Source organism: Anarrhichthys ocellatus, unplaced genomic scaffold, assembly GCF_004355925.1.
Source record: "Anarrhichthys ocellatus isolate YVR2014 unplaced genomic scaffold, GSC_Weel_1.0 scaffold170, whole genome shotgun sequence".
Classification (NCBI taxonomy): domain Eukaryota; kingdom Metazoa; phylum Chordata; class Actinopteri; order Perciformes; family Anarhichadidae; genus Anarrhichthys; species Anarrhichthys ocellatus.
The window spans coordinates 170,038-197,948 of NW_022280200.1; the positions used below are offsets into that span (position 1 = coordinate 170,038).

At 46.2% G+C, this 27,911-nt stretch overlaps 2 protein-coding genes across 3 annotated transcripts in view; both read left to right on the forward strand.

Moving 5' to 3' along the window:
- Positions 1–10,117, forward strand: part of smurf1 (SMAD specific E3 ubiquitin protein ligase 1) — a 13,558-nt gene extending 3,441 nt beyond the window's left edge. Inside the window, exons 2-18 of one of the 2 annotated variants that reach the window (XM_031878254.1) lie at positions 3,041–3,079; positions 3,440–3,548; positions 3,830–3,963; positions 4,080–4,145; positions 4,255–4,330; positions 4,997–5,208; positions 5,308–5,392; positions 5,894–6,040; positions 6,347–6,569; positions 6,878–6,981; positions 7,533–7,647; positions 7,788–7,966; positions 8,080–8,217; positions 8,406–8,526; positions 8,637–8,838; positions 9,216–9,300; positions 9,379–10,117. In XM_031878254.1, the coding sequence (XP_031734114.1) occupies positions 3,041–3,079; positions 3,440–3,548; positions 3,830–3,963; positions 4,080–4,145; positions 4,255–4,330; positions 4,997–5,208; positions 5,308–5,392; positions 5,894–6,040; positions 6,347–6,569; positions 6,878–6,981; positions 7,533–7,647; positions 7,788–7,966; positions 8,080–8,217; positions 8,406–8,526; positions 8,637–8,838; positions 9,216–9,300; positions 9,379–9,478 (2,135 nt within the window). In that variant the 3' untranslated portion in view covers positions 9,479–10,117. The remainder of the gene's footprint in view (positions 1–3,040; positions 3,080–3,439; positions 3,549–3,829; positions 3,964–4,079; positions 4,146–4,254; positions 4,331–4,996; positions 5,209–5,307; positions 5,393–5,893; positions 6,041–6,346; positions 6,570–6,877; positions 6,982–7,532; positions 7,648–7,787; positions 7,967–8,079; positions 8,218–8,405; positions 8,527–8,636; positions 8,839–9,215; positions 9,301–9,378) is intronic. The other variant, XM_031878255.1, reaches the window with a different exon arrangement.
- A 3,777-nt stretch (positions 10,118–13,894) lies between these two features.
- rnf216 (ring finger protein 216) lies at positions 13,895–27,540 on the forward strand. The gene is given in 17 exon segments (XM_031878244.1): positions 13,895–13,937; positions 14,801–14,925; positions 15,015–15,941; positions 15,943–16,350; positions 16,512–16,588; positions 16,871–16,979; positions 17,600–17,761; positions 17,859–17,970; positions 18,196–18,329; positions 18,691–18,741; positions 19,344–19,481; positions 19,688–19,836; positions 20,446–20,524; positions 24,742–24,839; positions 25,545–25,767; positions 26,441–26,510; positions 26,593–27,540. Coding segments are annotated over 17 exon segments (3,294 nt in total). The 3' UTR covers positions 26,982–27,540.
- Positions 27,541–27,911: the final 371 nt, after the last annotated feature.

A 27,911-nucleotide genomic window follows, 5' to 3' on the forward strand; every position in this document is an offset into this window, starting at 1 on the left:
TGTGTGTGTGTGTGTGTGTGTGTGTGTGTGTGTGTGTGTGTGTGTGTTTTTAGATGCCGGTGCACAGAGTGTTATTAAGTAGGTGAGATATTTGCTCACATGCCCGCTGCTTTTGTTTTACTCAGAGTAGAGGAGAAGGTTACACAGGAAGTGACATCGTTGTGATCTCACATGGGTCCGATCTGCTTCACCTGTAAACCTGTGGGTGTACTCTGGAACGCTCCTCTTCCTATTGATTTCAATGAACAGATAGTTTGGCAATGGATCCACAGAACGGGACCGTTGTGTTTGATTTAAGAAGCTTTAACGAGCTTCTAAGCCTCTGCAGTTTTATGGCTCCGGTCATTACCCGAAGAACAGCGAGTACTCTCTGCACTTGAGGTGCAAGAGTACAGCTAAATTACATTTTTTCTTCTTTTTTTGGGGGGTTGATTGGGCTAAAACCTGTTCTGTTTCAAATTGCTAGAGGAGCTGCAGTACAGACGTAGCTCCCTTTCTCACCACCTCGTTCTGTTTCTGCTGTGTTCCCTCAAGATTGGATGAATAGAATTCTTCCCCCGCTGGTTCTCTCCAGCTCTCAGGTAAAAAAAAAAGAAAGGACATAAAGGCCAAAAAAGAAAGCGGCGGTGGGGAAATTGAGAACCAGCTGAGCTGTGTGTGTGGGTCTTTACCAGCCGTGACCTTGGCAGAATGAGGAATTTCCTCAGACGCCGAGGAAAAAAGGGCCCGTCAGAAGAGCCGGTCAAGAGGCGTAAAAAGAAAAAAAGATATGGAGTGTCGCTTGTCTCTGGCGAGAGATTGGAGGATGAGAACGAGGGGGGGGTAGCAGAGCCGTGACAGCGACAGAGAAGCTCTTCCTTCTGCTGCCTGTCTGAAAAGAGGAAGCAGGGGCAAATTAGAAACCTGATTCTCTCCCACTCCAGCTGTGTTTCTTTCATTGTGTGTGTGTGGAATGTTTGAGTCAGGAGGAGGAGGAATGGATGAGGTCGATGAGGAAGAGGGGAGGGATATCCTGCAGCCATTCTCCACGGGTTAATCACAGGAAAGAAAACCGCGGCACGCCAGACACATCTCCGCCACCACATCCTAAACTGCTGACTGGCTGACTAACTTCCTCGATGGCTGTCTGGGCCAAACCCCGATCCTGCCACATTTTTTTTTAAGTGGACCTCCAAAGCCACGATAACGGGTTCAGGTGGTGCGGCGAATCGGTTCGGGACCCGTTTTAAATCAATGCCTTTATGTTTTCCCTGAGCCAAGACAATAGCACCGGTCTTCAGCCCCGAAGTGTTGTCAGTACAACCCGACCATGGGCCAATTAGCATAGATCGTATATTTTAACAATGGTTTTCATTATTGATTAGTCAGCATATCACTGTCTTGATTAATCCGGCTATCATCTCATTAAAAAATGAATAAATACAATTGTCCTGAGTCTTAGTTGACATTTAAATATCTTGCTTTATTTGATCAATATGTAATAAACAATGAAAATAAGGATATTTCATTTTAGAATGATTTGCAGTGTAAAGCAACTAACCGGCTTAAAAAAATAACCAAATGATTATCAAAACAGAGCAATTGAACACAACTAGTTGATTCAGCTCTAATTGTGTAGTGCATGACAGCCAATCCTAACGCTCCACTTCCCCCTCAAACCCCGCCTCTTCCCCATCTAACTGAGGAACTGGATTGACATGATATAGTTAGACATTCCCCTTCATTGGTCAGCATTTTATTTTGAAAGGGAATGGCAGATAAATAGGGCCAAAGGTATTCATAAAAACCCTTATGTTACCTTACCCAACATGGGTTACATGATGAGGGTGTTACGTTGCTGCTGTATTAACGATTGAAGCTAAACAGTTGGAACCAGCCGAGGCTTTGTTTTTATTTAGATGCACTAAACTGACATTCGACAATCATACCGTGACGTTGAATGGAATAATGTTTTATCCAAAGAAGGTAGCCGGAGTTCACCATTTTGTTGCAGCCACAAGAGGCGTCTTCTTCTCCAGCTCGTGGCTGTACCATTGCTGTCGCCCACACATGAACACCAAGAAGTCTTAATATTTTATAGATCTCCTCCCTCCAATATCTTATAAAATCTATTGTGTAAAGAACAAACCATCTGCTTGGATGGTGACAGAGTGGTTTAGATTGGTCTTTATCAGTGTGGCCTGGAAGATGCTGAACATATCTAAGTTTCTTACACACACCGAGAGCTAATTCATGTCGTGTCCACGTTCCCAACAACGGGCTTAAAAGCTGATATTTAGAGCTCATTTGGACATGCAGTGTAAATATTATTGTGGTTTTCCAGTCAATCGCACCGTACGGTGCAGTCACTCTTTGAGTGCATTACCTCAGCCTTGAATACCAACACGCAGCTTGTTTTTGTTCAGTGTCCACACTGCCCCTATAATCCAGACCTGTGCTTGTGACAGATGCTCCGTGATTGTGTTTTGAAGAATTAGTTTATTGGAGTTGGGTGTATTTTTTTCTTTTTTTTAGTTTTACAGCCGTGTTTCCTGAGCTGACCTAGAATGACATCTGCCAGCTCTCGCACCCAACAGGCCGTCTGGCAAACGACTAGCGAGGAATTGCGCGCGCGCGCGCACACACACACACACACACACACACACACACACACACACACACACACAATAAACTAAATACTTAGCACACACTTACAAACTCTCGAAGTCTGGGTCAGTGTGAGCTTTGCTCTCTGGATCTACAGAGATGATGTGGCAGAGACGGCATCCTACCACTCTCTGTGTGTGTGTGTGTGTGTGTGTGTGTGTGTGTGTGTGTTACTAGCCTATACTTTACTGCTCATTCTCTGCACGTCACATCAGTTTTTGCTGCTCATTAACATCCTCTGGCATTCATATATTAAACCCTAACCGGCATTCTTCCCCTCCACAGTTTATTGTGCACCAGCATACATTTATACCAGCCTACACAGCCAGATCATTTTCATATCTCCGTGTGTGTGTATGGCCTTTTGTTCATAATGATTCTCTGTTTTTTGCAGTATTATGTGCCAAGAACCTCGCTAAGAAAGACTTCTTTCGTAAGTACCTCTTTAATTATTGCGCATGAATCTTCCGCTATGACGATTGGTTTACATGATGAGATGATGTGTTTCAATGAGGGTCTGTAAGCCAACTGGCCCCGTTGTCCCTCCATAACATTCCTCCAGGATAAGAGTCTTCATTTCCATCACCGTGCCATGATGACATTATGCACCAACAACCAAATGCAATATGCTGTTATTGGGTTAGAGGAAAGGTAGAGATAAGAAGAGAAATCTGCTAAATATCTGCAGAAGCAGAATGTTTAGCTTCATTTATATAGATATGTTATGTGCAGTGCCGATTGAGATATTTCTAATACTTAGATCTTGTGGTGGATGCGAACAATTAATTTGCAGGCCTGCCAGATCCATTCGCCAAGGTTGTGGTGGACGGATCGGGTCAATGCCACTCTACAGACACAGTCAAGAGCACACTGGACCCCAAATGGAATCAGCACTATGACCTGTGAGTCTCCCGCACCACAACTAATGCACAACATCACCTTTTTGAATGTTTTCTTACTGGTATTCTTTAAAGAGAAGGTTACAATAGAAGTAAAAGATTTGGTCCTTTTTATCTTCAAACAGAAATGACCGTCAGAGACACTTTATGTTTGAGCTAACAGTCTCTTTTGTTCATCTCGTGGTTGGGTGATTTAAAAGATGAATTCAGATTGCTCACACTGATGGCAGGCTGCGATGAAAGACGTGGAGTAGACTCATGAGGATGTTCCATCTGTTTTTCAGCTACATTGGAAAGACGGACTCCATCACCATCAGCATATGGAACCACAAGAAGATCCATAAACGACAAGGGGCGGGCTTCCTGGGCTGCATACGACTGCTCTCCAACGCCATCAGCAGGCTAAAAGACACAGGATGTAAGTCCGTCTTTCTTTCTTTTTTTTGTCTCTGCCCACATGAATGCGAATCACAGACGTTAATCAAAGAGGAAAGGCTTTTGGTTCACGTTTCCTTTTCCCCCCTCTTCTTCCAGACCAGCGTCTAGATCTATGTAAGCTGAACCCGTCGGACAGTGACGCGGTGCGGGGGCAGATAGTAGGTAAGGCCGGACGCACACAGATGTATTATGGGTACAAATGACCCCCCGTCACCTCTCTCCACGTGTCGCCCCATCGTCCCTCTGACCTTTACCACCTGCTTGTTTCTAGTGAGCTTACAGACGAGAGACCGCATCGGCAGTGGAGGTCCCGTGGTGGACTGTAGAGGACTGTTAGAAAACGATGGGTGAGTGTGTCAACAGATGCGTGTGTGCTGCCAGCGCTATAAAGTAACTCTGAGAGAAACTGTTGTTATTCTGTATCGCTTTCTCAGTTGTAACATTTAGAGAAAGATGAGGAAAAGCCACAGTCTTGTTTTTGTCACTGGTAACGTCAAAAGTCTGCTTTCTGAATGAAGCAACAAAATAAACTAAAATACAGTTTAAAATACCAGCCTTAAATGTGCTGATACAGCTCTTCTTCACCATATTGGGATCCCATGCGGAGTTGGACTGAGACCTATTTTGGGTGCTTTGTCGTGTTGCAAGATCACTTTAGTCATAGTTGCCATTTGTTTGATGCTTTCCCATTCTGTCGACCTAAAGCACACCCCGATTTATCGTCTATTTTACTTTAAATTGGACCATAATTTGCTAAATCAACATCATTTTGTGTTGAAGAAGACTTGAAAGCGTTTGAGACCATAAACTCATGTTTTCAATGTGTACTGAGGTGATAAATCAAGTGAGAAGTAGTCATTTTCTCATAGACTTCTATACAACCAGAGAAGTCGCCCCCTGCTGGCCAGTAGAGAGAATGCATATTTAAGGCACTTCACTTGTCTGAGCCAGAGGTTGCTGCTTCAGTAAAACAGAGAGAATAGGACTTCAGTGACATGTGTGCGTTTTTGCAGGCCTGTGTTTGAGGGATGTTTCAGTGAAGAGCCGCTGCCCTACTCGGACCCCACCGGGGCGGCAGGGGGCGGGAACTGTCGACTTGACTCACCCGGTCAGGAGGGCCGCCTTCAGACGCAGCGAATCAGAGGGCAGGACTCAAGAGGCCATGGCCACACCCCTCAGAACAGACCGCATGGGCACCAACCGCCTGACCTGCCGGAGGGATACGGTCAGTCACACACTACTCTTGACGTTTCCAGTCATCTCTAAATATCTCGTGTTGCATTTAGAAAGTCATGTGACGTCTTTCTTCTTCGTTTTAAAACAGAGCAACGGACAACAGTGCAGGGCCAGGTGTACTTCCTTCACACGCAGACGGGCGTCAGCACCTGGCACGACCCTCGGATACCGCGGTACGATCACGCCTCACTTCACTCGAGTCAAGTCCAAACACGAGACGAACCTTCAATAAACCCCTCGGACAGACGAGGTCGTAGCAGCAGCAGACACTGAGAAGGATATAAGAGAAAGAAACCACCACACATGGGATGTGTTCTAGATTATGCAGCAACTATACTGCATCTTTGTAAAGCGTTGCAATTTACAGGATTATTCTATTGGGACTGAGAAATTACATATTTGAATATATATTCAGCAATTTATGGAAATAAGCCCCCGCTTTCTTACTCCATGCTGCTCCCCGATGCACCGTTCTCCTCTGTTCTACACTAATCACACCAACAGATTTAGAGAGAGTCTCGTGTTGTTTCCCTCGGCCCCTGGCGCCTGGGCTCAGATCAGTACGAGGGGTTAAGAACGTACAGTATGTGGGGTCAATATTGAGGCCGGTCTGGTTGACGGCTGCGGTCTCACCGTGTTGTAAGTCTCGGTCTGCTCACTTGTTACCGCTGCAGGGACCTGGCCAGTGTGAGCTGTGAGGAGCTTGGGCCGCTGCCAGCGGGCTGGGAGGTCCGGAGCACGGTGTCGGGCCGGATCTACTTTGTGGACCACAACAACCGAACCACGCAGTTCACAGACCCGCGCCTACACACCATTATCAGGTACACGCACGCGTACTCGTGGCAAAGTCAATCAACACCTGGGTGGCAGATATCCATGACGCCATACCAAATAAGTGGTTTCAAGACTAATCTGTCGTTAATCTCTCACGGCTGTGACGCTGAAGTCAGACTGCTTCTGAACATGACCTACTAACAGTCATCAGTGCTGCTGATAACACTGAATCGTAGTAGATTTAGCTGCTCTGAGCGTCTGTAATTAGATTAGGGCTGCTCTTTTTTTGCTGTCATGTTGTCTCTTCCCCGTCCTCATCATCTTCCTCCTCCTCTTCTTCTTCCCACCTCCAGCCAGCAGTCCCAAGCGAAAGAGTCCTCACAAGCCCCCCAGATGGACGTGGGGGGCGAGGAAGGGGTAGTTGGCGGAGGAGTCGGCGGAGGAGACGGAGACGTGGCGGCGCGCTACGAGAGAGACTTGGTCCATAAGTTAAAGCTGCTCCGCCACGAGCTGTCCTTGCAGCAGCCTCAAGCAGGACACTGTCGCATAGAGGTGTCCCGGGAGGAGATCTTTGAGGTGAGTCTCTCCAAACACCAGACCATGCTGCTGTCTCGCTCACGCACACGCAGATAGATCCATGAAAGCAGTGTGGGTAGAGTGGGTAGCGAATACATTGATACAGACACACTCCTCCTGACTCATACAGCAGTCACAACAACCAGACATTGTCTTTCTCTGAATAGCACAAAAGCTGCACTGGTGGGCATAATAATAAACCGTTTCATAGAACATCTCTGATATCAGGGGGCTGTGTTGTGGGGCCCTTCTGGTTTTTGATAATGTGCTAACGTTTGTGTGTGTGTGTGTGTGTGTGTGTGTATCAGGAGTCATATCGGCAAATAATGAAGATGAGGCCCAAAGACCTGAAGAAGCGTCTGATGGTGAAGTTCAGAGGAGAGGAGGGCCTTGACTATGGGGGCGTGGCCAGGTAATTATTCACATCTCTGAGCACTTCAACATTTGTTGGAGGACTTTCATATTTGTCAGCAAACTTTTCCAAGCGTTGCTTTTTCATAAGCCACATCCCATGAGTCCATCACCATGCTAAGTAGCGTTCAAGTATTACATTCATAAGTCTATATTTTTATTCCCACTTCATTTACAGCTTTCAGAAATACGCCATATCGCTAAAAATGCTTCAACGAGAATTTAGGGAGTGTTATGGACTAATTCCCTCAGCCTATTTTTCTGCTATTGTTTTTGGTTGTTTCAATTTGAACATTTTATTTCCTTAACATCCAGTTAGTGGACTTAACCTGCAGCTGCAGCGCCTCCACAAGGGAGGACATGTTCAACGCAAAGCAGCTCTACGTGTTTAAGCGCTACATCTGTTCATTAGAGCTGCTGGTTTTTTAAAAAACGGGAGAATTCAGAGGACCCAGGGACGACATCATATATGTTTTGCTCATTGTTCAATGATTAATTAATGTGTCTCTGAGAGTTTTTAACATGTGTTAACAATGTGGTGGTTGTCTGTAGGGAGTGGCTGTACCTGCTGTGTCATGAAATGTTGAACCCCTATTACGGCCTGTTCCAGTACTCCACAGACAATATCTACACACTACAGATCAACCCCGACTCCTCCATCAACCCTGTGAGTGTACACACACACACGCACACACACACGCGCACACGCACGCGAAGCACTCCACGCTCGACCTGAGTGCGGCGATCCTCTCTGATCCTATGTGACCGCCTCTGAATGTCTCTCCGGCCGTGTGACTCTTCTTTCAGGACCACCTGTCATATTTCCACTTTGTGGGCCGCGTGATGGGCCTGGCCGTTTTTCACGGTCACTACATCAACGGGAGCTTCACGCTGCCCTTCTACAAACAGCTGCTAGGCAAACCCATCCAGCTCAACGACCTGGAGACCACCGACCCGGAGTTGCACAAGAGCCTCGTGTGGATACTGTGAGCAAACGCACTGGGCACACGAGTCGAGTCTGACAGCAGAGGGCTTTTTCACCATGAACTAGATCTTTACATTTATTTTGTGTTAACTTGTTCTCACGCTTTTCGTGCAGAGAGAACGACATCACTTCAGTCCTCGACCACACATTCTGCGTGGAGCACAATGCCTTTGGGAAGTTCTCACAACATGAACTCAAACCTAATGGCCGCAATATCCCCGTCACTGAGGACAACAAAAAGGAATACGTCAGGTGAGAGAGTGAGACAGTGTTGCTCCATCATAGGTGTGGGTGTCCGAACTATGCCCTTGATACAGAGAGTAAACAATATACTGTCTTGTCAGCAGAAAGAGCCAGTTTATTGCAGTGTAGTTATTTAACCTGCACTGTGTGTGTGTGTGTGTGTGTGTGTGTGTGTGTGTGTGTGTGTGTGTCCTCAGGCTTTATGTGAACTGGAGGTTTATGCGTGGAATAGAAGCCCAGTTTCTGGCTCTACAGAAGGGATTCAGTGAGCTCATCCCCCAGCACCTCCTCAAACCTTTCGACCATAAAGAACTTGAGGTACATCACTTGCCATATTATTATTATTTTAAGTCCTAATTCATTATGTTTGCCATGCCAACCATTGCTTCTTTTTTAATCTATTCCTCAAACCTCTCCCTGGCCTCCAGTTGATCATCGGTGGACTGGGGAAGATCGATCTTGCGGACTGGAAGACGAACACGCGGCTGAAGCACTGCACAAGCGAAAGCAACGTGGTGCGGTGGTTCTGGCAGGCGGTGGAGGCCTTCAGCGAGGAGAGGAGAGGACGCCTCCTGCAGTTCGTCACGGGCTCCACCAGAGTCCCTTTACAAGGGTTCAAAGCACTGCAGGGTGGGACATGCACCTACTCAGACACACACACACACACACACTGTACTCCCATCAATGACTATGTACATGTACATGTTCTCTGCATAGATCTAAGTGTGTGGATATATATTCTACTAGTATGACAAAACTGAAGTTGATGATTTTTTTTTGATTATTCAAATCTTTTTTTAATTAATTCTCAACAACAACAAAATCAACAAATACAAACCCACACTTTTTTAGAAGTCATTGTTTAATGTGCAGTTGTAGATACTAAAATTGCAATAGCATGACATTGAAAGCATCACCTAATTGATGTGATCTTTCACTCTCTGTAGACTGAAGAGTGTTCTGTGCACCAGAGTAGAGCAGTGATAACTAGAATGTGTGTGTGTAAGGTTCTACAGGTTCTGCAGGACCAAGGCTCTTCACCATCCACTTGATAGACGCCAACACAGACAACCTGCCCAAGGCTCACACATGGTGAGGACACGTAACAGAAGAGGATGCAGGTTTTCATATTTGCAGGTGACGTAACTAATTGTCCTTTTCCGTCCCTAGTTTTAACCGGATAGACGTCCCTCCCTACGAGTCTTACGAGAAGCTCTACGAGAAACTGCTGACGGCTGTGGAGGAGACCTGCGGCTTCGCTGTGGAGTGACCGATCCACAAACCAACGGTCACGCTTGCACTTGCACACAAACTATTTGACTTTTTACATATATATACACACAGACATCAGCAGAATATCAAGTATACACGGAGTATACGGAGCGGCCAAGCATCACAACAAACACGCGGCCTCCTGCCACCCCTTCACCACCGAACTGTTGGCGGTTAAAGGAGGAAGCACAGCGGGAGAGGAGAGGATTAAAAAGAAGAAGAAGGAGAAGAAACGACAGACAAAAAAATAAAGTATTTTAAAATTTTTCAGATGTTTTGAAGAAGCATTTTTATCCTTCAGTTTTAACAAGCTATGATGTCATTCTTCAGAATGTCTACCACCACAGCGAATTTGACTCGAGTCAAAAAAGGACAGAATCGGCCAATCACGTGCGAGCCTGGGAGCAGAGACCTTGAATTCAGACGTGTGAAGAACAAGGCGGAGACTGATTGTCTGTCTGTCTGTCTGTCTGTCTGTCTGTCTGTCTGTCTGTCTGTCTGACGAGCTGATTGAGTAGTATTCATGCTTCATGTTTAACCACTGTCGTGTACCAGAACGTGTGCATGTACGTGTGATTTTGTGAGAGTGTGAGTGGGAGTGTGTCGGAGACTGTGTGCGTGTGTGTGCGTGTGTGCGTGTGTGCGTGTGTGCGTGTGTGCGTGCGTGCGTGCGTGCGTGCGTGCGTGCGTGCGTGCGTGTGTGTGTGTGTGTGTCAGGCATAGCACCCGGTTACGCTGTAAAAATGATCAAATGAGCCTGCTCTTCTGTTTTGGTAACCTTTTGTCTCTTCCGTTTGTATCTGCTACCACTCTGATCCACTCTGATATTTTATTATTTATTACTAAGTGATTACTGACCAAGCTGCTATTTGCTCTACAAAGAGCCCACACTAATCTCTTGATCACCCCCTCTATCAGAGTTCAAGGGTCAATTCACTTGCAATTCAAGTAATCCACAAAGTGGGTTTTATTGAATTTTTTTTTTTTTTTTTTTCCCATATCATTGGGAAGAAATACTTTTGTCAGTGTATGATAACTGTGTTGGTGTTTTAAATACCATGTTACATTTATTCGACGTGAAAGGGAAAGATCGTCCCGGCCCTAATTTTCATATCTTAACTCTACTGATGTTCTGGAGAGGTCAGAGGGCGTGACCTGGATATTTATCTAAATGAGCCACGAGGACTGAGAGAAGGAGTCGGCTTCAGGAATTCTTTTGGTTTCATGTTACATGTATAATAAAATCTCATAAGCTTTTCGTACATGTTTCATCATCCATTTCACCATCTTTTCTTCTTTCTGAGGTTTCTCTGCCCGTCTCTTATTCTCCATAACCTGGATGTTAGAGAACAGTAGTCCCTGTCCTCAAGACCACCATGAATGAACAAAGTATCTTTGCAGCCATTGATCCTCCAACAAAGTGAATGAAATCAAATATCTAAATGATGAGCGAGCATTGTGGAAGAAGTTTAAATTTGTTGTCGGTTGATTATTGAAGACTGTTAAGCAGTACCATTTCAATCTGCATTTTCTAGGTTCTGAGTTCACTGTGTGATGGATGCAAGAGTATTGTAACTTACTATGTACTAAACATTTATGAAAAAATACAATGTAAATAAGATTATATTAAAAGAAAATTAAATTGAAAATACCTTCCTTGTGTTGTGTGCGTTATTCTCGCTCTGTATGACTATCCAAATAAAAATATATAAATATCTGTATATGAATGCATTTAATTAACCTTCATGTATTAATTACATACTATTCCAGGGCGCTGGAAGCAAATCTGTGATGTGAGATGTTTATATTTTATATTTGATCTCACAAATGTAACAAATGTATTTTCAATATGTTGAGGTCACACAAATGGGATTTTCCAAAACAATAAATCTACTTTTCACAGTGGTCTAAGTTTGGATGTCTATTTTATTTTTTAGTTATTATAATATAATTGAGGATATAAGATTGGACATATTTATTTAAATATTTATATAAATAAATATATATGAAGATAGTGTCATTTCTAAATCATACAACCGTGAATTTAAGAAATTCAAAAACTGATCCAACAGTCCAAACATCACAGCTACATAAACAGGCTCCACACGGAGGAAAAGCAACGCTGCAAGTTTCCATCAGTGATAATTGTGCTTTTCTTTTATTAATACGTTGTGTGATGCTTCACAATCATGAAACTTAGGTAAAGTTAGAAAGATATTGACAGATTCGGACTTCCCGGTTCAATAAATCGTTAACGAAACGTTGCTAAAATACAAACGATACCTCCCTGTAACCGTAGTGAGGTAGACAACAAGCTACAACCTTAATTGAAGTCTTACGGACTCCTCCGAGCTGGACAATCTGCATTGGTCTCAATGAGCGGCCGGCTGCGAGACGAGTGCGCAGGGACCGTCTACAAAGTGCAATGCGGAAAATACCTACTACAACAATATTCAATAGCTTCACTGTCATGCAATGTAGTGTAACCAAAATCACTTCACACATCAATGGGCTCCTCCTTGTTGTACAACAAGTGTTATTTTGAAAATAAATGATTTTGATAATTTTTTGTGAATATTTATTAAAAATAATATTCAATAGCTTTACTGTTATAGTGTAGTGTGACCAAAATCACTTTTGACAGGTGCTGTCAAATTCTCTTTCTGGTGACGATTCCAAGTGACATTAAAGTATCAGTGATTTGGTCAAACCAGTAACCATTAGAGAACTACAAACATACAGTTAATTTAAAGCTCAATTAAAGAAGTGGTGAGTTAGTACCCAACTCTGTCAGCACTAGAATGTAACTGCTTCTCTGTCCGTGTTGAACTTTCCCTCGTCTGTCGGTCGACCCTCATCTACCTGCATGCTTGTCTTTTATTGTTGTTTAGCTGTGTCTGACTGATTTATGTATTTCACATACTCTGCATGCTTTTATGTTTTGTCAAGGTATTGTCAAGAGGAAGATGAGAGACATCAGACCCAACAATGCAGACGAGCTGAAGGCCCCTATCAAAGCAACCTGGGCTTCCATAACACCTCAGCAGGGCCACAGGCTCATCGCCACCGTGCCACGGCGCATTGATGCAGTAATTCATGAAAAAGGAGCCCCGACCAAGTGTTGAGTGCATACTGTATATGGACATACTTTTCAGTAGACCAACATTTCTGTATTATAAATCCTTTTTTTTAATTTGTCTTATGTAATATTCTAATTTTGTGAGATACTGAATTTGGGGTTTTCATTAGCTGTAAGCCATAATCATCAAAATGAAAAGAAATAAACACATGAAATATATCGCCTTGTGTGTAATGAATCTATATAATATATGGGTTTCACTTTTTGAATTGAATTACTGAAATAAATTAACTTTTCGATGATATTCTAATTCATTGAGATGCACCTGTATGTTAAATAGAAACGTGCACTAAAGAGAATATTATGCTGCAGTTTTTAGACACTAAAAAACATCCATGTCAGAGGCACAAAACATAAAAGCATGCAGAGTATGTGAAATACATAAATCAGTCAGACACAGCTAAACAACAATAAAAGACAAGCATGCAGGTAGATGAGGGTCGACCGGCAGACGAGGGAAAGTTCAACACGGACAGAGAAGCAGTTACATTCTAGTGCTGACAGAGTTGGGTACTAACTCACCATTTCTTTAATTGAGCTTTAAATTAACTGTATGTTTGTAGTTCTCTAATGGTTACTGGTTTGACCAAATCACTGATACTTTAATGTCACTTGGAATCGTCACCAGAAAGAGAATTTGACAGCACCTGTCAAAAGTGATTTTGGTCACACTACACTATAACAGTAAAGCTATTGAATATTATTTTTAATAAATATTCACAAAAAATTATCAAAATCATTTATTTAGTAGGTATTTTTTTAGTAGGTATTTTCCGCATTGCACTTTGTAGACGGTCCCTGCGCACTCGTCTCGCAGCCGGCCGCTCATTGAGACCAATGCAGATTGTCCAGCTCGGAGGAGTCCGTAAGACTTCAATTAAGGTTGTAGCTTGTTGTCTACCTCACTACGGTTACAGGGAGGTATCGTTTGTATTTTAGCAACGTTTCGTTAACGATTTATTGAACCGGGAAGTCCGAATCTGTCAATATCTTTCTAACTTTACCTAACCAATCATTAATCGATGGACACATTCCAGTGCTCTGACTGAAAAAATGTTGACATCAAGTTGGATGTAGGCTTTCTCAATAAATAGTATTTACAGATGCTTAATAAATTACCTTATATATTAATATTATTACAATCTAGCGTTACGTATTACAATTACACAGAAAATTAGGATTTTCTACTTAACGTGTTGTTTGTTTTCAAATCTAAGAGCCAATCAGCTCTTTGATCCGAAGACAGCCAGAAGTTTCCCATCATGCATTGGGGTCATGCAGTCAGCGGAGAGCAAAGTTCTGCGGCCGCCTGGCTCTCGTGAGGTTATCGTTGCCCACGTGTGCATGACGTCAGAGCAAGTCGGGATCAAGTCGGACACAAATCTAACCGGAATGCATTGTGGGCCGATCGCCTGTGATCGATTCTGCGCACGCCTGGTTGAGATAAACGAGCCCATAGATTGAGCAGTGTGTGTGTGTGTGTGTGTGTGGGGGGGGGCTGATTCAGGGTAAACTTAGTGTCACAATGGCAGATGGGGCAGTGATGATGATGTCATTCACCTGGTAAGCTTCAACCTCCACGGTAAGACACACTTGTATGGGTCAATGTCCACAGCATTATGTCTCAGTACCAGCTTGTGTGACATGACCTCTTGCACTGTGCGGCCACTGTAGCTTCTGCATGAGGCTGTCACACTCTCCCTGGTTTTACATTTCAAACTACACCTAACCCTGGCTCCTGGTTGTGTGTTTATATACCAGTCCTGCTAGACATAGTTTCAGGGTTGGAGTTCCTATATCCATGCAACATTGCTGTTTGACATGCAACAAAATGGATTAAATAGGTATAACACAAAGCATGGCATCAATGCCCCTTTTTAGTTTTACATCACAGACATGGAGATTAATGTATCATGGTAATGTGATGTTTTCCAAAATGACAGATCTGTTCAGGCTTCGGCTTCAAAGAAGTCCAAAATTGAAATTCTAGTCAATGAGAGTCTGTAGTCTCTGAATCTCCTGCCATGGTTCTTAAACAACATGGTAAACAACAATGTTTTGAATAATAAGTGTTCTGTTCAGTTGTTTTCCCTTCTCTTTAACGCACGTTGCCACACAGACACAAATAGCCACACACATGATACACATTTGTAATATTTACTTGACATTGCGTCCGTGTAGGCTCCCGTACACGTAAGTGGGAGCTCATCACCATTTCCGATGATTTGGACGAGGAGACTCTGATACCTGGCAGCCTTGTGTTAGTCCCGGACGATGCAGATGATGACGACATCAGCATATTGGAGGTGACTGATGAACCCTGCTCATAGATTGTAGAGTGCATTTTACTTTGTTCATTCATCTTTCAACTTGCGTCTCCTGTGTTTTCCTGCAGCCGCTGACTCCTGCACGCAGACACGTGATTCGCCCAGCAGCAAAATGGAGCGGGGCCTTGCACAACCTAATTCAAGTTGTGGGTCACAGTAGCGCAACCTCTGGGGTTCCCACAGCGGACCCCGATTCTGCCCCCTCTACCTCCAGAGATGCCAAGGCCAACTCCTCCGCATTAGTGACAGCCATACGGACACAGACACAGACACCGGAGCAGTCCGGCACTTCAGGACATGCACAGCAGCAACAACCCGGCTCGTCATCGCACACACTGTCTCAGCCAAAACTTCACACAAACTCTCAGCAACAGGCCGGTACGTCAGCGCATATAAAAGTGGAACTCCATGCAGTTTCCATCCAAACCCCATCTACCTCCACAAATGCCAACACATCCAGAGCACCTATACCTGTACTCAGTCAGCCTCAGCCCAGCACATCTGGGCCCGCGCAGCCACAAGCCGGCCCTTCAGAAGTCGCGACGGCGAGCACCTCTAAAAGTGCCACACACTCTTCTTGTGCGACTGCGTCCAGTTCTTCTACCCAGACTCAAGAAGAGGCCGGTACAAGTTCTCAGTCACAAGACAATCCTCAGGCCAGCACTTCCTCTGCACAGTCCCAGTCTCGCACACGGACGCCGTCTCAGCCCGGTACATCGACACAGCTCCAGACCGGCGGGACTGGTGTCCCGCAGCCCCGCCTCGCCCCGTTGAAGGAGGTGAAACTAGTCGTTCTTCCCCAGCAGCCGAGCATCCTAGCCTCTGCTCTCATAACCCAACCCCAGCTGCAGTTCAGGCCCCAGAACCTCCTGCAGCCCGTGTCGTTCCATCTAATGCAGGGCAATCTCATTCAGATTCAACCACAGCTCCTGGCCCAGGCCCCGGCCCAGCCTCTGGTCCAGGCCCTGCAGCATCCTCAGGTGATACAGGTGGCCCCCCCCCGCAGTGCTAATAGCTGCGGCCCCGGAGAGACTCGGACCTCCGGAGGCAGGTCACCGGATCATCCTGGGGAGCCAAGCGCCGGGGGAAGCTGTTCCCAATCCTCCGCCACAGGCCGGGACCTCTGGCGGGGTCCCACTGGCCCGCAGCCTCCACGTCAGGATGAACGTTAACCTTCTCGTCCCTCACGCTCCCACAGCTTCAGTCCCCCACAACAGCGGAGAGGCTCAGCGATTTCCGGCTCCAGCTCCAAACCCAGAAAGAGTCAATCCCGCCCCTGGTCTGGTCGCGGTCCCTCCTGCACCAGAGGACATTCCCCGAATAGAGGACGCGAGGCCCGGCCCCTCTGCACCACAAGGGAGAGCGGAGCAGCAGCCCCACGTCAGAGCCCTCATCACTGGTGTTGTGAGTATCATCGCCGTGCTCTGCATTGTCTGCTGTCTGTCTCTTGAGCTCATCAGTCGGTTAATGTCAAGTTAAATTTGAATTGTGGTGTAACTGTGTCTCTCACCTCCTCTGTCCCAACTACGTTCCGCCTGTTCTGACTCTTGGTGTCTCCTCTGCAGTTGGAACTCTTCCCAGATGTCCACGAAGCCTATGTAGCAGAACTGATCCAAAAGAATAATGTGAAAGACTTGAATGTGTAAGAAGCATCTGCCTTTCTTCTCCCACTTCTTCTTCTTTCTATTGGAGACATTTTGACTGATCAATCAAACTATAATATTTTATATATACTGTATATATTAGTGTTGGTTTTTTTTTTCCCCCTCAGAACAGTTATTTAGGTGTACACTTCATTGCCGCATATGCAACAGGGCACAGTTCTGTGTTGGTGGACGGGTATTGAAGCACCATCCCACCTGTAACTGTGTGTATGTCGGTGTAAGCTTTGTTCACACGCAGCTCCCCTCTCTGCTGTTTCCAGTATCTGTAACCTGCTGTTGGAGAACCCCGAGTATCCAAGGGGAGGTACTGCAGCAGCCACAGCAGCTCCCACCAGCATCCTACTGGAGTGTGGGGACACCGAGACAGAGGTGTGTGTGTGTCTGTCTGTCTGTCTGTCCATCTGTTAATACCACAAGTGATTTTTAAGCACCCAACTTGAGTCATTCTAAGGTAGGCTGTAGTGATGTGGGTCGATGTAAGTGAGCATTTAACGTCCTCACCAGTATAATACGCGTCGTGCACAGTGTGCTTGTAAACCGACGAATTGGAAAAACAAGGAAGGATAGATCGTTCCTCATTATTACGTCAATCAAGCTTAAATCAGTTTCACATCAGAGCTTTTCTTGGTGTCTGTAGATTATGACTACATACTGGAGTGGGGACGAGAGTGAATATACTGAAGAAACATCTGCACTATGCGAGTGTTTCACATGGAATGGAGGAGCCATTCATTTATCCATTGTTCTTTTCATACGCAAAGTAGCACACACACACACACACACATGCACACATATATTAAAGCATAGAGCAGGAAAGAATCTCACCTCAGACTCTCTGACTTGTTCACACAAAAAAGCAGAAACAGACCTTTAGTCTCTTGCCACCACTAAATGTATTTTTTCTTTTGTCGCTTTGTTGAGCGCTCCATGAATCCGGTATCTCAGTGTGTTGGCCCCCGTGTTCATGCGTCTGTCGCGGGTCGTTTCAGGTGACCGAGGACTTGTTTGACTATACCAAACTGGGCACGGTGGGACCCGAGGCTGTGATGCAGGCCGCTGATCTGCTCATGGCAGATTTCCGGATGCTCAGTTGTCAGGACATCAAATGGGCCCTCAATGCTCTGAAGGGACACTATGCAATCACACGCAAGGTACCCGTCGTCCCGTAGCGCACAGAGGAACGCAGTCACGATTCTACCCTTCCTCTACTTTTACGAACGCGTCTTTAAGTGTCTCTCTGACTCGCAGGCCTTATGTTCAGCGCTGAAGAAGTGGAAAGATTCAGGCGACCCCTCAGGAAAGAGACGACGGAGCAGAACCTCCGCTGAGCGCTGCTACATCTGCTTCCATTTTGAGCACGGTGAGCAAACCTCTTTTTTTTTTCCTCCACTTTTGCCCACCGCATGTGAATACCTCGGGCAGCTTTTCATTCATTCGCAAGAGCTTCAGTAACGGAGCTTGCCCACGGGTCTGCAGGTGCATCATGGGAGGACAGAAATCTCCGAGGTTCCAATAACATCTGTCTTGGTGTCCTGATGTTTTTTGCTGTGGGTGTCTCACTCACTGGGTTCCCTTTGTCCCGCAGGATCAGTGAAGTTTGAGAAGAGGATGTACTTCTTGGAGAACGACCGTCGCTACTGCCGGACGTACAGCAGTCTGGAAGCTTCTGTGCAGAAGGAGCTTTCATTCTATCAGCAGAAGGACAAGGAATGGGCAGAGGTACACACACACACACACACACACACACCTGTCACCCAGTATTCATGCCTACAGACTTTTATATGCTATAGAACATTAAGTTAAGGGTATTTTGCTTTCGGCATATTGTTTTTCATCAGAGTAATATTACCAAAGGGAATATTGGATTCATATTGTAACGATTTCTAAATGATGGGGAATATAAAATGAATCTTGCTGCTTGTACAAAGAGCTAAATATCACAGGCCTCGCCTCTTATCGAGACTTGGCTGCTTTCAGTTGTAACACACTCTTTTCTAGGAGCTCTTCCTGTCACATCTGCCCGTTTACTGAACCTCTCTCTCTCTTTCTCTTTCTCTTCCCCCCCCCCCTCCCTCCTCAGCATGAGGACTTCCTCCTGGCTCTGCAGGTCAATGAGGACGAGTACAAGAAGGTAGGAAGCACACACACCTCAGCTAAACGGATGTAACCTTCACAGCGGCTCGTAATGTATCATTATTTTGGGTAAAAGAAAAAGTTTGTCAATTGAATTTGCAAGAAGTAGTGTCCTATCACGATGCAATACAAACCAATGTTGTGGTATAAAGACCAAAGGCCGTACTTTCATAGGCTTTTGGTGAGCTTGTTCAGGATAGTGTTGGTCACATGGTTGCTGCTGAATGTATGTTTAAGATGGCTACATTGTTGTCATTGCGGCTACACTTGACTGTGCAGTTTTAAAATAGATCCTCGAGTATTTCCCTCAAAGGCAAACAAGTCAGAGGTTTTCTTAAAGTCCCTGAAAATCTGTTTATGTGTAGAACATATTGTAGACTAGTTGCTTTCTAGGTTCATTTTAGTACTACTCTAAACTTATACTGACTTGTACTCTTAACATCTTGGATTTAACTTTCTGTATTTGATAATCCGTGAATGAAATCAATCTGTTAACTCTCAAAAGAAGATCCCTGAAAAGCTCAGCGCCTCATAAAGTGTCTCTGTGTGTAACTCTGTGTGTAACTCTGTGTGTAACTCTGTGTGTAACTCTGTGTGCAGGACGGCCAGCTGATCGAGTGCGGCTGCTGCTTCGGGGAGTTTGCGTTTGAGAAGATGACGCAGTGTTCAGACGGACACCTGTTCTGTCAAGAGTGCCTGGTCCGATACGCTCAGGAGGCGGTGTTTGGCTCTGGAAATGTACGGACACACACACACACACACACACACACAATAAACATTATATATGATCCAATGCAATACAACGGGATTATAATACATCCTCTGGTGCTGGTTCATCTTTATAACAATGTCAGACTGGATTACATTGTCATGAATGGTGTTTCTCATCTTTGTGTGTGCGTTGGCTGACGGCTGCATTTCTAATAACTTTGTGCGTGTTGCAGTCGGAGTTGAGCTGCATGGAGGGCGGCTGCCCGTGCTCCTACCCGGTGTGTGAGCTGGAGAAAGTCCTCCCAGAGAACATACTGTGTAAATACTACGAGAGGCAGGCGGAGGAGGCCGTCGCCGCCACCTGTGCTGATGAACTAGTGCGGTAAGTGTGTGTGTATTACGTTTGTCTTGTAACTGAACTGTCTACATGTGGATCAATCGATTAGCAATTTTGATAATCAATTAAAAAGTCAATTTAGGAGCAAAACGGTCAAAGTTCCCCCAGTGAGTGATGGATGTGAAGATGTGCTGCTTCTTTGTTACGTCCTTGTCACTGGCTCTGGGGAAGTGTGATGGGCATTTTTTATATTTTCCAACAAACAATCAGCAGATTGACCGATAATGTAAATAGTTGTTAGTTGCAGCCCTAACCCTTTAGGACTTAGTCTCACTTGTACATTAATATCCCAGCTGCTTGTTCAGCTTAATTTATAAATCTTCCTGTCTCCATGTGGTGAGGTTTGGTTCACACAGTCGTTGTATTTTGATTAGAATCATATTAATACTTTGTTTTTAATGTATTTTGAACTTTAAATCTAGTCCATAAGGACGCATGTTATTTGGTGGCCTGAAGGTGATCTCATAAAAGACCTGAAATAATGTCGGTTTGTCTGCTCCCAGTGGGATTTGTTTATCTGTTTTCTTTGCGTCTCTCTTACAGCTGTCTCATACATTTCACTCCTTAACCCTCCTTCCTCTTTTTCCTTCTCAGGTGCCCGTTTTGCAATTTCCCAGCGCTGTTGGACAAAGACAGGTCTCTATTCAGCTGTCCCAACCCGCGGTGCCGCAAGGTCAGTCCCACTCTGTATTTATTTAGTTTATTAAACACTTTGAGGTTGTTGGGGAGGCCGGGCTGTTGTGTTGCTGCTCCTCCTCTACAGACCGTAACTGTAAAGGAATATGTAGGTTAACGCACAATACATGCATCCTATATGTCCGGATGAAATTATACTGTACAAAAGGGAGCCTGAACCTGGATTTGAATTCAACCTCATGAATAATTCAGTCCATCATGACGGTGAAACCGGAAAGCTCGGTGTGCAGCGTCCACCTCGGCATAAATTATCTGGACCCGGACACGAGACGGAGATCACGTCCGTCCAGATCAAGAAGATTGATGAGCGCCTCTCTGCCGACGATGAAACGGTTCCATCTGGCGAGGTCGTCACCCTCTGTGTTTATCTCCGGGCCTCCTCCCTCTGTCTGAGGAATGCAGGGGGGGGCGGCGCTGCTTTGTGTCTGCCAACGCTGTCACGTGGATTCCAGTCTGACATTTCTCCATTATTTGGCAAAGAGATGCGCAAACACACTCATATTCTCACCCACACCACACAACCCTCCCCTCTTTCTCTCGGTGCTTCTTTTGTCTCTTTTTGTTTCTGTTCTTGTGTCTCACACTCGCTCCTGCTACACCACAACAGACTCTGAGTCAACACACACACATATGTAGACTCAGGAACACACACTATCGCTACATTGCCAGAATGAGGGAGAGAGAGATCAACACCTCCAGCATAGTAAATGTGTGAGATATTGGGATTACTGGTATCGATATTAGGACAAAGGGTTTCCATTTCCTGTGTTTATTAACATAAAACCAGAGATATCATCTTTTTACATTACAGGCATTCTTGTTCCACTGACAGACAGAGGTTCAATTGTGTTATGCTAGTTGCGGCTAGCGTAGCCTCGAGTACTCCCCAAGAACACACTTTAATGTGTCTCCCTTTAAGCTTGTTGGTGTTTTAATGATGCGTTTACATAACGCTCCGGTAGCACACACAGAGATCTTCTGTCTCTGGTCAGACTATAAAGTGTTATTTCACATCTGCTGACTTTGCACAAGCTCCTCTAGTTCCTCTGGCAGCACAGAAGTCATCTATGTCCTAAAACAGCACGATCTCTTTGCAGTGGCTTCTCTATGAACACCTAGATTATGAGAAACGGGGCCTGAGCCTAACCTTAAATATACTCATCAGGGCTGCAGTCGATTTCTTTAGTCAATTTGTTTCTTGTGTGATTCTTTGTGGAGGAACTCGATTAAATCAACCGATCTCTTAGTCAACAAACTTGTATGAGTGTTGGTTGACTAAGAGTTTCTTTGTTTGAGGACAGCCCTGATAATTGTACAGACACGGATAAGGACACGGAGGACACGGAGGACACGGAGGTTGATCCTCTCTCCTGCTGCTCCCTCCTTTAACCTGTAGGTGGAGCCAGAGGTTCATAGTGGCTGCCCTGCAGTGTGCCAGCACAGCTGCATCCCATTACACACACACACACACACACGCACACAAAGATACAAGAAAGTTAGACGTGCTCCAGATATCTTTTGGGCTGATCCTTGTTCTGCATATTTTTCTTCTGCGGTGTATAGACGGCAACAGCTGCGGATTTGGACCGGCTGTTAGAATATGTTTTCAGAATCGTACTCGGCGGTCTGACACGGACACTCCTGAGTTATGAAGGAAACGGCTTTTTGTTAAGTAAGTCAAGTGCTACAGAAAGTTAACACAACGTGCTTCCTCTTTAGTTTGTGTAGGAATCAGGATGTGAATCTGTAGCTGCTGTGGTTGTGAGGAGAGTCTGCCCCCCACAAGAATATCAGATTTACATCGACTAGCTTTACTGCATCTCTGTTTTTTAATATTTATTTGTTTTAACGGTTGAAGAAGACTCTTGTTGTACAGTCTCCGAGCAGGGAGGGGCTTCATTATGTAACTGACACACATCCGTTGAGCCCACCCGCCTTTCTCCCACCCCGCCGCCTCATTGGCTGGCTGCACTCTCCACTCCCCTCACACTGGTTCCTCACTGGTTGGACACACTTCCTCCTCCGTTTCAAATGTGGCCCAGGTCAAGTTTGACCCAGATTCTCCTCCCTTCTCGTCTCCTCTCCCCTGGCTCCCCTCCTAACGTTTCCCACATGTGCTTCATGAGGACATTTGGACAGACTTGCTCCCGGCCTGCGAGTGATTACTTCGTGAAAGTGGAGGAATGTGAAATGGAAGGCCTGTCGCAGTGCAAATGAGAAGAGCCGAATCGGTGTGTTGTCTCTCTGTGTGTCTGCGAGTAGCTGCGTTCTCAAATCTGCACTCAGATTTGATGATTGCAGTAAAAGCCACCCCACCGCACCCTTGACGCAGCCCCCCCCAATCAGAAGCAAGCTGCTTGCACTGCCTTATAAGGGCTGCTGCAGCCCGCACCGTGGGAGGGGAAATAGAGAAAGATCCAGAGAAGAGGCAAAGTATGAATGAAGCTGGAGGAAGGTGTTGCTGGGTGGGAGGGGAGGAAGGAGGGTAGGACCCGAGAGAGTGGAGTGCAGTGCATCGAGGGGGGGGAGTTGGAACAGGATGGCTGGAGTGAATGAATGGATGCAGAGACTCGAGTAAAACAGCTAAACAGACTATTTCCCAGATTCAAGTTGCTCATGTTGCTGCCATCTGTACATCATGAAGGTGTGTGTGTGTCTGTGTGTGTGTGTGTGTGTGTGTCTGTGTCTGTGTGCGTCTACAACCTTCGTCACACTTCAGCCACACTCACTTGTATTCAAATCAGCCACCGGGTGTGTGGAGACACACCCTGTGCAAGGGTTGACTGCGATGTCACCGGCTGTATTTTTAGCCGCGCTATAAGAACTCAGGTGTTTTCCTGCTTTTCAACAGTTTGTCAAACAGGTCACACACACACACACACACACTCGCTCACTCGCTCTGTCGCTCTGTCGCTCTGTCTCATGCCGTCCCTCTTCCTGGTCTCTAGGTTACCACCAGGGGGTGATCTTTCACCGCTCTGCTTTCCGTCCTCCTCCCCGTCTCACGCTCTGCTTCCCGGTCTTTGTGTGATCTGGCTTTTTTCCCCCGACACTTGAGTCCGGTGCTGCGCCCTTCGGCACATTACCCCGTCCTGCCCGGCCTCTAAAGACCCACGCTGGACTGGTATCGGAGACCAGAGAGAGAGTTTTCTCACTATGCTTGATCCTGGTCACGCTCGTTCCCATGCTTCACGACTGCGCTTCATGAACGTCGCTGCTTGGACACTCCCTTTTATACATCAGAAGCTCCACAAAAATGTGAGCACAGTTGGTCTACTCATCATCCATCTCGTGTTTTGTTAAAGGGCTCTTCCTCTGCTTGAAGCTGCCACGTTCTGGCTATAAAGGTCCTGGTCTTTTTCCACGAACGTCTTTTAGTGTTTGCATCCAAACCGCTCCAAATGCCAACGAAAATCTGGCTTTTCCAACTCAGTTGACCTTGCACACACACACACACAGAGAGCTGTCTCAGTGAATATTGTGAGAGCTGCAAGCCCGTGGTAGCTGAAATGATAAAATAACACGCAGGAAGGGATTGAAGGATGTGCAAAGAGGTCACAGGATTGAAGGGGTGCATTTATGACCGATGCAGGTTAAGGGTCAGACTGGAGGTTTCCTTGGAGAAATGGATCATACTGGTGCTGCATCAGCTGTCATATGCCACGCTATTCAATATTAGATGAGCAGTTCAAATATTTATGGTGACACCACTTAGCCAGGGGTTAAGCAAGGGAGGTGTGTGCGTGTGCGTAGGCGTGGGCGGGCGGGCGTCTCGGGCGGACACGACGAAGGAGGTTGGAGGATGGAGTTGCTGTTTCTAGGCAACCAAGCAGTCAGCAGCGATCAAATCACACTCTTGCTGCACAGACATACACACACTCACATTTGCAGGGAGAGCCACACCTAGTAGCTGTGTCTGTCTAAATCCTGCAGTGGCAGCACCAGCAGCATATAGAGCAGAGTGTGGAGGCTCCTCTTATTCAGCACTTACTGGAATAGTGTCAGACAAGAGGGTGGATGTGGAAATGTGGGTTAATCTCTCGGTAGTTGATGATGTATCAGAAAAAACTAAAACGTACAAGTGAATAAATGTTACAGGGAGATTCTAATGAAATTCACTGTTTTGCTTTCTGTCCCTCTACGTAATCCCTAAACGCGACATTTGTCTGATTCCCTTCTCGTCTTCTTCTTCAGGAGAGTTGTAGAAAGTGCCACGTCCAGTGGAAGCAGCACGTGGGGAAGACGTGTGAGCAGGTCCTGGAGAGGGACGAGATCCGCATGAGGGTGCTCTTGTAAGTGGTCTGATGGAAACGAACTCCCTTTATCAACACTCCACCACTCGGCCGACTTAGACGTGTGTCCTTTGATGGGATTTTATGAAGCTTACACAGGACACAGAATACATTTAAACATCGTAAAACTAAACAGCATTACTTTAAATTATCCACGGTGTTTTCGACCCATGAGCTCACGTTAGCAATTCTGTCTCAGGCCCTGCTCATGTCTCTCCCCTCTACTCTTCCCTTGGAGAGGATGCTGGGTAAACAGTTCAGTTTTCCCGGACAACACTCCAGGAAGTGGAGAGTCCAGCTGCTTCCTGTGGCCCAGCGGGTCCACAGGCAGTACTTCCTGTTTTGAGCAGTACACAGAGCTTCTTACTTCCTGGTGCTGAAAGAGGCAGGAAGTGGCCCGGTAGAGAGATCAGTGGAGCCGGTCTGAGCAGCGCTGACCTGATGATTTTAACAGGACGTAACGAAAAGAATCACGATGGCGTTTAGTTTTTCAGACAAAATTTCTCATTTCACGTCAACATTAACAACCACAAAGAAGAAAGTTCATTAAACTATATCTGCACAGAGTCAGATGAGCCTTTTTGCAGCGCTGCCATGTCTCTCTTTGACTTTATTTCTTTTCTCCTTGTTGAATTTGACTTCTCCTGTCTCTCACTGCCCTGTTTGTCTATTTGTTTCTCCCGTCTGTCCGTCCTCACGGTGCAGTGAGGAGCGCATGACGGCAGCTCGGGTGAGGAAGTGCGTGAAGTGCGGGACGGGTCTGGTGAAGTCCGAGGGCTGCAACCGGATGTCGTGCCGTTGCGGCAGCTTCATGTGCTACCTCTGCAGAGAGCCCATCACGGGCTACAACCACTTCTGCCAGCACGCACGCTCTCCTGGAGCTCCCTGCCGACACTGCCGCAAGTGCTCCCTCTGGACGGACCCCACGGTAACCGCTTTGTTCTGAAGAACTTGAGCCTTTTGTTCTTTCGTCTGTCCTGGTAAACTGTAGCGGGAAGCCACTGTTACGACACCAGCTGTTCGGTTACACTCGCAAACATGTTCGCTAACTCTCGCTGCACTTTAACCCCGAGCAGCTGACTCTGTGGGGGCCCACAGTGACCAGGCCACAGTATGACTGGCAACCTGAACGATTAGTCCCCGAGCAGTTAAATGAGCTGGAGCTGCTCCAGCGGCTCTAGAGAAGCACCAGAGCCGGCCAACTGCTAGTCTCCACGGCTTTGCCAAAAAAAAATGGATAAACACTGGTAACCAGAGGGCCAATGGAGGGCTGGAGAAAGGGGTCCACTGCTGCCTCATCATTATCTAATCTAAGGTGGTCCTCGTCAAGAATAAGTGAAGGAAGTTCTGACCAAACAAATATACACAGTTCACCTTTATCATCACTTAGTCCCGCCCTCCACAGCAGTTCTGACCTCTCTGACTGCAGCTAAACGAGCGCTACTAAAGCTGATTTATACTTATGCATACAAGGTACAGGCATAGCTAGGTTAAAGACTTGGGTTTCATTTTAAGGTGTAAAATTGCAAGTTCATTATCTGGGTACCACAAGAGTTAATTTGACTTTGATAGAACTTGTGTGTGTGTTTTTGTTTCTACAGCAAGACGACGAGCGAATCATTCAGGATATCCAGAAGGAAGGAGAGGCAGAGCTGAATAAGAAGTCTGCAGGTCCGTACCGAGAGTCCCTCTGTTCAGCTTCTCTGGTGCTTTATTATTTCATCGACGACTCACCTTTGTTCCTTCTCTCCAGATAATTCAGGGAAGCGGGTCGGTCCTCCTCCGGAGCCCATCACCGAAGCCAAGCGGCCCTGTGTGGGTCCTCCGCACGAAAACCCGCCTCACCCGAACCCGGCGGCCCCCCCTCCTCCTCCTCACCCGCAGGCAGTGCAAGCTCCCCTGTTCGTGCCTCCGCGCGCCCGCTACCCACCGGCTCTGCCCCAGGCTGGGATGTACCACCAGGTGATGATACCCCGGCTGCCCCCGGCCCCCTACGTGCCCCCCTTACAACACCTGCCCCCCCTGAACAATAACAACAACAACCATCTCCACCCTCCCGTCAACCCTCATCACCACAACATGGACATGATAGACCTGCCCATGCACTACGGACCTGCGCACCGCTACTACAGACGCTTCTAACTCTGTGGCGACCGGGTTCCCCCCCCCCCCGGTGGGATCGGCTCGTCCTCAGAATCACTATCCTCGCTCGCTGCAGTTCTACTTTTCATTTCAGTGCTGGTTATCTTTTTGGAGATCTGATGTTATTTTGTATCTCTTTCAGTGTGCGTCACCATTTTCTACTCCCATCACTTCTCACAGCTCGTGTGCTCGTGCAGATTTTTCGGGACACACTGCTCGCCGCTTTCTTCTGCGTCGAGCTGATGAAACGCACTGAAATGCTAAAGTTTATCTGTGGAAACGACACACACACTCGTGAGGACACTTTGCCTTCTCTCGCTGAGCTTCAATAACGAAGAGGATCCCCGCGTTACATGTTCCTTCGTTCATCTTCTTCTGTTTGTAACATCTGGGTTGAACTCACGAGCGGTCTAGAATCTTGAGGCAATTTATTTGCAGTTTATACTGATATTTTTGAGTACATAATTGAAAGAAGAAAAAGTTAGCATTCCCTTCTGTATCTTTTATGTAACAGGTGTGAGACCACACCATTTTTTAATAAAGTTTCATGTTCACATTGCTCTGAGTTTTCGGTTCATACATGTTTAAACTTTGCCTCCATTACAGGTTTCTCTCGCTCTCTTTCTCTCTCTCTCACTTTTGCTCTCTCTCTCTCCCCCTCCTCCCTTGTCTCATGCAGAAAAAGGGGCTGACTCATGATAACTGAGCCCCCGGGCTATGCACCAATCACATGACAGAGCGTGTGCTTTCCACCAATCGTGTCGTTGCAACATCCGGGCTTTGTAATGTTACCTAGAGAGTGGACTTCTTTGTTCAGCCAAGTGTGCTGTGAGTGTGACGAATCATTTTACTACACACACACACACACACACACAAACACACACACACACACACTCTCTTGCAGCCTCTCGTTTCTGCATGCAGACTATG